The sequence below is a fragment of the Osmerus mordax genome, chromosome 4 (assembly GCF_038355195.1).
Source record: "Osmerus mordax isolate fOsmMor3 chromosome 4, fOsmMor3.pri, whole genome shotgun sequence".
In the NCBI taxonomy this organism is placed as follows: Eukaryota; Metazoa; Chordata; class Actinopteri; order Osmeriformes; family Osmeridae; genus Osmerus; species Osmerus mordax.
Genome location: NC_090053.1, coordinates 11,976,489 through 11,984,979, shown reverse-complemented (window position 1 = coordinate 11,984,979; position 8,491 = coordinate 11,976,489). Strand labels below are relative to the sequence as shown.

Genomic DNA, 8,491 nt, shown 5'->3' with positions numbered 1-8,491 from the left:
TGTATAATTTGAACTCTCGTTAAGACTTTTGTACAACTGACCTGAATTCCAAAATAAACGAAATAAATGTAAGAAGTAACATTGATCAACATAATTCGACACCCACATAATGATTTTAGATTCACACAGTTTTCAGTTTAAGCGCTTAGAGCAGTTGTAAGTAATCACAGTATTCAAACAGTTTAAAATCCATCTTTGACATGTGCACTTGGAGAAAGTGTGATATTCAAATGTCTTTAATCATACTTTGGCAGTGCGCTCCTCAAGTAAGTCTGATCTGTAAGAAGCAAGAACAGCTGTACTGGTCTCAGTTCTACAACAACTGCATGCATCTTCCCTGCATGGTCGTGTCCCAGCCTTAAGGCACCCAGCATGTTGGGACCCAACATCTAAGCACAGAGAACAACATGCGTCGCACGGCAACCTGCTTGTCCAGTAAATCAAAGCCTCATAGTGAATCTGTCCGTCTCCTTGCAAACACCGCTGACATGCTCTTGACTATACCTTTGATTCCCACTGGCTTCTTTATGGCAGACTTGGCCTCCCGTACTCTGTCCACAAGTCCATGAAATACCATGAGGACACTGTGGTAGTTTTCCGCTGCTGAAACCTCATAGAACTGACAGTCTGTGGTAAGGGCTAATAGCCTGCCCTCATCACTAAGGACTGTCCGTTGATGGTGCAAGTCCCTCTTGTTTCCCACTATGATTATGGGCACTTTCTTTATGCCCAGATAGTCTTTTGTGGACTTGATTGACTGGATGAGCATGGCGACAGTGTTGAAGCTGGCCCTGTCACAGATGCTGTAGACGAGGACAAATCCTTCCGCCCACTGCACTCTCTTCTCATATGCAGAGGACTCAGTGGACAAGTCCTGTAAGATCAAACCACATGTTAATTAATATTGAGTGACTTCAATCCATGCAGTACACTAAGTTGTCAAAAAGATAAACATGATCTTATGTTGATCTAGAATATAACTGAATAAGAATCAGGTCGGTGTGGGGTTAAATGTGTCCATGTCAAGTACAAAGAAAATAAATAAACATTGTAAAGCATGCAATTGATTTGAATCCTACTTAAAGATACTTCACACAAAACTGGATGTGAACTGGACGTTGAGTATTTGTCTCTTTTCCTGTGATTACCTGAGAATATGGTGAATCCCAGATGTGAAACGTGATGTCCCTACCATCCACAATAACATTGTGACTGTAGATCGATTCTATAAAGTGGTAAATAAAACAGATTTACAACCCCATACAGAAATCGGCTAACTGTATTATGACAAAGCTTTTACTGAAGACAGTAGAAACTTACCGATATCCCCGTATTCTCCAATAAATCTACGAGTCAGGAAGCGGACTGTCAAAGCTGTAAAATGATTATCATCTTTATTTTCAATGCATGTTCATCAAATCATGTTCATCGTTCATTAGTTAATACTCTCGCTTTAAAAAATAAAAATAAACTGTTGGTCCCACCTGATTTTCCAACATTATCTCTTCCGATAACAGCAATATTAGCATCCATTTTCTGAAAGTTTACTCCGACACCTCTTGACAACGCTTAGATGACACAGTACCATGGAACTGCCGAGCAGAAGTTGCAGCAGTGACCGCTTATCTGGTGCTGCTGGCCCGTCTTCAAGTGCATCTCCATGCCCTCTAATGAAGGGGCGTGGAAATCTGGTCGGTTTGCACTGGTCGGTTTGCACACAAAGGAAACAGATGGGCCTACAGTATGACTTATACCTGTTATGTCAACAGGTAAAGCTCAGGAATGAGCATGTTGCATTGGTGACTAGTCCTAATGGGGTAGTAATATAATATAACGAACTGTAATATGCAGCTCTTTATTTACCAGCTATTGTTGTGAGATGCGCTGATGGAACAAAACATATTGATTAATTTGGTTACGCCTACTGACACAACTTTGTAAACCTAAAACAGTTTTAGTTCATTTTTACCTATTAAATATATTATTGCGCGAATTCAGCTCTTAAATTAATTTTGAATAATGAGCAATGGCTCCAACGTTTTTGTTGTAGTTACGTTGGAGAGACGCTGGAGGTCCTTTTACACCAACATTTTTTTTCTTCTTAGCACTCCAAAGTAGCCTACTGTAGATTAGTAGTAGTTCATAGGTGAGGGGCGTAGCGTAGGTTTGTTTTCAGATGCAGGTTGAATTTTGAATAACTGAAGATGCAAACTGTAAATATAATTTTCTCAATAAAATATTTTAGACAGATAGCTCTATTTGCCGTTTTCAAAGAGTGTCTGCCCCTGAGTGAGACCAGACCGTCCATTCTTGTCAGTCCTTTCTCATGTCCATCCTGTTATTTTTGTTAAAACAACATAATCAAATTGAATCGTCAAGATTTTCGTCACGTGGTAATTTATGACACATTTAGTATTGATTTGTCAGTGGTCCATGCCGATAGTACACGTTTCAAGTTTATTCACTGTAAAAATACAGTACATTGACATGTTTTGTCTAATTTTAGTCATACAAAATCCAAATTCTACATGTAATCTGAACATTCTTATTAAATAAAATCATAATATTACCTAAATGTTAAATGTGCTAAGTACTCCTAAGCCCTCTGGTTATTCCTAGTGTTAAATGTAGAGTGAAAATGCAGTTTATAAGAGAAAACACCTTCAAGCATAAAAGAACATTCCTTATTCTTTTTGGCATAACTGTCAGTCATGCTTGGGTAATTGGGATCATGAAACAACCTTGCTCAAATGTCTTTCAGGATATATAATGACATTCAGAGACTGCATACATAGCACACAGCATGATATTTAATTGGTCAGAATCAAGCAATTTCAATTATTAAATTTACATTTAGTCATTTAGCAGACGCTCTTATCCAGAGCGACTTACAGTAAGTACGGGGACATTCCCCCAAGGCAAGTAGGGTGAAGTGCCTTGCCCAAGGACACAACGTCAGTTGGCATGACCAGGAATCGAACTGGCAACCTTCGGATTACTAGCCCGATTCCCTCACCGCTCAGCCAACTGACTCCCTATTATCCAATTATTAATATCCAAGAGACATCATAAATCTACTCTAAAACAATCTAAACCTAAACCAGCCTAATGCTGTCAAAAGATTTTTTTGGCAAAAGCCAACTGGTTTTCTGGTATCTCACTACTTGTAATTGAAATACAGAAATAAATACTCTGACAGGTGTCAGAGGAACTTGTGTGTTTTCTTATCAGTGAGGCATCACATTCTCAGATACGAACCATTCCGAGAGGAACAAAGATATTTCATAGACAGAAACATTTGGTTAAATACTGTATGCTTAAACTAGAGTTTGTGATTCTACATGCACAATGTTCCTGAGGAATCAGATAAATAACTGTATTTTGTTAATGGTCGCACAGCATGTAACACAGGGTTTAACCCATATACATGTATGATCGCAATCTATAGTGTCTTTCTAGGCACTATAGTCCACTATTTGAATGAAATTTCATAGGTTGTGTTTTCTTAACAATATTTTCAATGCTGGTTGTCTCAATCAATAGGAAGTAGAGTAATTAATCAAAAAAAACTAAATAATCTGTCATCAGGCCCAAGACTGGTGGTATGTGTTTGGTGACATTTGCAATGGAATCTGTGAAGGCATCAAAGTTGTTGAGGAGCTACATGAGAATTAAAGGTGAACTTAAAGCAACAGATTTGTTTTCTTTAAGATCCTATGTAAAATGAGGCATAAATCTAAATAAATACATAAATGAAAAAAGATACTTTTCCTAAAGCAACAATTGATGTTTTGAAGCTCAGTCTGTATACATATTTATGATTAATAATATTTGAATCAGTGTGGTTTTGTTGATGCTGTTTTCTAAAGATATTCAAGACGTGTCATTATACAGACCGGGACAACATTTCAGCCTTAGCCACATACTGTCACGTACTGTAGCCCTCATTGAAAAGGTAGTTTTACAAAAAGCTGGTTCACAGGAAGCTCTTCTCGCTGTGTGTGCTTATGCAAATACATCTTCTTACAGACTTCACTCACTTTACATGTTTGATAATTCCAGTTACTCATTCAAGGGCATGTTCAGAAACACTGGTTGGAAGAAGTCCTTGATCCCAAAAAAACCTTCTAGCATTACATCTAGCATAACAGCAGGGGCGCCGTATAGGTGGGGAAAGTTACGACAATTCCAAGGGCCCCTGACTGACAGGGGCCCCCAAAAATAGAAAAACTAACATAAATGATAAACAAATTCCTGCCGGCGCCCCTGACTAACAGTAAATGTATTCTAGCAGTAAATGTAGGGTAGCCTATTGCAATCTTCCATAAATGCTACTTCCACCACAACCTACTAACTTATTTCTCAAACGACTGATGGCTGTAGTTATGTTATGTAATTTAGCACCCCACTGTGTCTATTCTTTTCTTACTCTTACTTTAGAACGCCGTCCTCAAATAAACGCCGCCCTCGAATAGCCTACGTCACACCAAAAATGAACATTGTGTAATAAACGCCGCCCTCGATTAAACGCTGCACCAAAAAAATCAGAAAACGGTTATTTAATTGGTTAAATTAAAACACAGTATTTATTAGGGTTAGTGTACCAGTTATTTCATCGAAGCGAGGTATAGCTGACTTCGCCACTGACTAATTCGCCTTTCATCAACCCCAAGTTTGTGTGCTACAGGTCTGTTGCTGCACAGACACCAGCCACTCCATGCTGCCATGCAACCATGAAGAGGTCGACATCAGGATACTGATCCACCTGCTTGATGCCCTGGAGCATGGCTCTTCTACCTGCTTGGTGTGCACCGTGGATACAGATGTTGTCGTTATCCTCATTGGCAAGTTCCATACCCTGCTCACCCAGTATCCAGCTGAAAACATCTGGATTGCTTTTGGAACTGGCAAGAACTACACATATCTGCATATAAACACCATCTGCCACGCTCTGGGTAAAGACAAGTCAACCGCTCTTCCAGTCTTCCACTGCTTCACAGGCTGTGACACAACCTCTGCATTCTGCAGGAAGGGGAAGTCAGCATGGATTGCTTGGAACTCTTACCCAGAGGTCACCCAGGCCTTCAACTACATAGCAGCAAATCCGCACACTCCTGTAACCATAGATGCCCAACACTTTCAATGTCTGGAGCGCTACACTTTTGTCCTTTATGACAAGACAAGTGACTTGGAATCGGTCAATGATGCAAGAAGAGAATTGTTCTGCCAGAAGACCAAAGCAATGGAACATATTCCATCCCAACCCAAGGAGCACTGATACAACACGTGAAATGAGTCACTTACCAGTCTGGGATCTGGTCAACATCTGAAAAAACCCAGCAGCCAATACCCAGCCATGAAGGATGGGGATGGACACTGGATGGAGACAGCCAGGCCTGGCTTCCTGTGTGGAACACTCTGCCTATCACATCAAAAGCCTGCAGTGAACTGATCAAATGCAGTTGTACAAAGGACTGTACGGCAAGGTGCTCATGCAAAAAAGCACAGTGGAATTTGCAGTTGCAAATGTGACATCAACTGAATACTCTCGCAAACTTGTAAGAAATGAAGGTAAATGAAAATCCTAGGGGGGGGGGGGGGGGGGCCTGACGTACTGGTTCCGCCTCTCTCTCTCCCCCGCATGCTGTTGGACAAAGTCTGAGCACGATACAGCGCTGAAAGTTATATTAGTTGCAGTGAGCATACCTGCTGGAAGGATTAGATTAGATTTTTTTTTTACCACAAAGGGAAATTCTTTTAGGGAAGGGGTTTGTCGTGTATCATTAAAGTTCAGTATAACTTTATATTCTGTGTCCAGAATGAATACATTAATATATTTTCGGCATAAATAATTATCTAATGATTTTGTCAATACCTTTATTGCATTCATTGACCGATAAAATGTATATTTTGACACCAAGATTGACCTTCAAAGTGGCTTGGAAGCTGATTTATTAGAATTTATAGCAGACATTTTGTAAATCCGCCATCTTGATGAAGTGGAACCCCCTCAAAATTGAAAGGTATGGTGATGGAGAACCTGTGGAAAAAATTTGGTGCTTTTGTCGTGTCCCCATCTTTCTCAAATCTGGTTTTAAGCCGCCTGACTATAAAAACCGCCCTCGATTAAACGCCACACCAAAAATGAACATTGTGTAGCCTAATAAACGTGGTAGCGTTTAATCGAAGAAATACGGTACATATTGTGGCGACCCTGCACTGTAGGACGTGGACTAATAAATGGTCAGGACATTATTGGTGGATTACGGGGGTCACCTTGAAGTTCCGGGTGACAACAGGTGTTATGAAGGGAGGTTTTGGGCAAGTTCGGGGTTCTTGTGTTGTGGCTGTTGTGGTGAACCTGTGTTCTACTGCTATGAGCAACTGTTGTAATCTGCTGTTTTAGCCTGTTGCTAACACGTTCTCAGGGGGGTTAGTTTGGGCGTGGGCTGTAGCCTAAATAGCTGCCTGAGACAATAAAAGCCTTAACCGTAAAATATCACGTCTGGTCTCCGACTTATAACAACTCTCGTCGGGGACGCTACATTGGTGTCAGAAGTGCTTGAACCTAGCCATTGCTCCAGCGATCAACTTCCACCACGGAGATGGCTGCTCGCGAGGGTCCGGGCGCCCGTCCTAAGATAAAGGTGGAACGAGTAGACGTATGGCTCAGCTCACCAAAAAGAGCCGGCTCTTTTGGCTCCCGAACGGCTCTTTAAAAAATACATGTTTTAACTATGAATTTGACTATGATGGGTGTGAAAACAATTTGAATTAAATTATGAAATGAAATCATACTCGACTGTAACCACGTATCTTTAAAAATGCATTGATTTGTCATGGCTCTCCTCCGAGTTTTGACTACTCTCTGACTGTGTGAGTTGGCTCGGCCCTCCCTCATGCAGGATTGACAGGAACAGAATGTGAGGATGATCGTGTGCGCCTTTAAGCCTACAATTATTTTTTTGTTGTTCTTTGAATTAGTCAATTATTTTAAATACAATTAAAATTAGTTATTTCATAATCATTTAGTTTTTATAGGCTGTATTAATCTATTAAAAATAGAGTCGGCTCTTCAGATATGCGAGCCAGCTCCCGACGTTCACCTTCAAGAGCCGGCTCTTAGAGCCGGATCGTTCACGAACGACCCATCACTAGTCAACATTAATAAAGATGGCGTTGCGGTGTCGGCTATGGCTAGCTGTGCGGTCATGGTCCCGAGGTTTGCCGGTAATACAGACTAGGAGGCTTTCCTGGCGCAGTTTGAGTTGCTAGCGGCTTCGGTCGGCTGGTCGGAGGGACAGAAGGCACTGCAACTGGCAATGTGCCTCGTCGGGGACGCGGTCTCCTGCCTGCTCATGCTACCACCGGAGCTGCGGGGCAGCTACAAGGAGATAGTTACGGTGCTGGACCGGCGCTTCGGGAAGGACAAGCTCCGGGAGATCACACTGTCGACGCTGGGCCGTCGGGGGTGGTTGCCGGGGGGGGGAGCCTCTGCTGGGGCTAGCTAATGATGTGGAGTGCCTCACTCGTCGGGTGTATGGGCACACGCCACCAGCTATCAGAATCAGAATGGGATTTATTCGCCATGAAAGTTTACACAGACAAGGAATTTGGTTTGGCAGGAAGGTGCATACAATAAACATATATGGACCTAAAAATGTAAATATGTGGACTATCTATACTAAGGGTACATAAACTAGCAGTACTAAGTGGAATTAGAATTAAATAAAATATACAATAAAGGGTGAACTGGCTCGTGACTGCTTCATAATGGCACTGTCCCCTTCGGAGCTGCGTGCCCAGACGCAGCTGGCCTGCCCCCGCTCGCTGCAGGAGGCGCTCGACGTCGCGAGGCGCCATCAGGTCATCTGGGGAGAAGCTACGGGGGAGAAAACGGAGGCCTTGGCTGTAGTAAGAGCAGCGTAACTGCGCCGCGAGTGTGGTGACAAACCTTCGTGGGCGACGGAGATTCGTGGGCTAGATCACTGCCTGCTAAACATCAGCCCCGTGAGACTCCCCACCGGCGTCCAGGCGACAGAGTTTGTTGGGGGTGTGGCCTGCCTGGTCACTTAGTGCGTGACTGCCATGCTACTGACAAGCCACAGGGAAACGGGAGAGGGTCCGTGCAGATGGGGCGGTACGGACCTTAGACACGCCCTGGCTGGAGGAACAGCTGCTATGCATTGACAATGAGTGGTCTGGGGGAGACATTGTTGTGGTGGGGCGCACGACAGCGGGGGACTTGGTGGACACGGGGTCCACTGTGACGATCGTGCGGCCGGACGTAGTTCCAGTGGGGTTGATGTGGGAACCGACAGCGGTGCAACTTAGAACTGTCACAGGTGAGACGGCCCCTATGTTAGGAAAGAAGATCATGTCACTGACGGGGGGGGGGGGGGGGGGGGGGGGGGCAGACGGTCCAGCATTTAGTGTGGGTGGCTGGTGTCCCCTGTATATTGGGGTTAGATTTTCTTAGGGCCACCGGCTG

General features: G+C 43.2%; 1 protein-coding gene across 1 annotated transcript; it reads right to left on the bottom strand.

The window, feature by feature from the left end:
• Positions 1-448: 448 nt before the first annotated feature.
• On the bottom strand, positions 449-1,545 carry si:dkeyp-59c12.1 (Ras-related and estrogen-regulated growth inhibitor-like protein). The gene is made up of 4 exons (XM_067235357.1): positions 1,485-1,545; positions 1,321-1,374; positions 1,149-1,225; positions 449-874 (listed from the first exon to the last, which is right to left on the bottom strand). Exons 1-4 carry the CDS (start codon positions 1,531-1,533, stop codon positions 449-451), a joined length of 606 nt encoding a protein of 201 aa, XP_067091458.1. The 5' UTR covers positions 1,534-1,545.
• Positions 1,546-8,491: the final 6,946 nt, after the last annotated feature.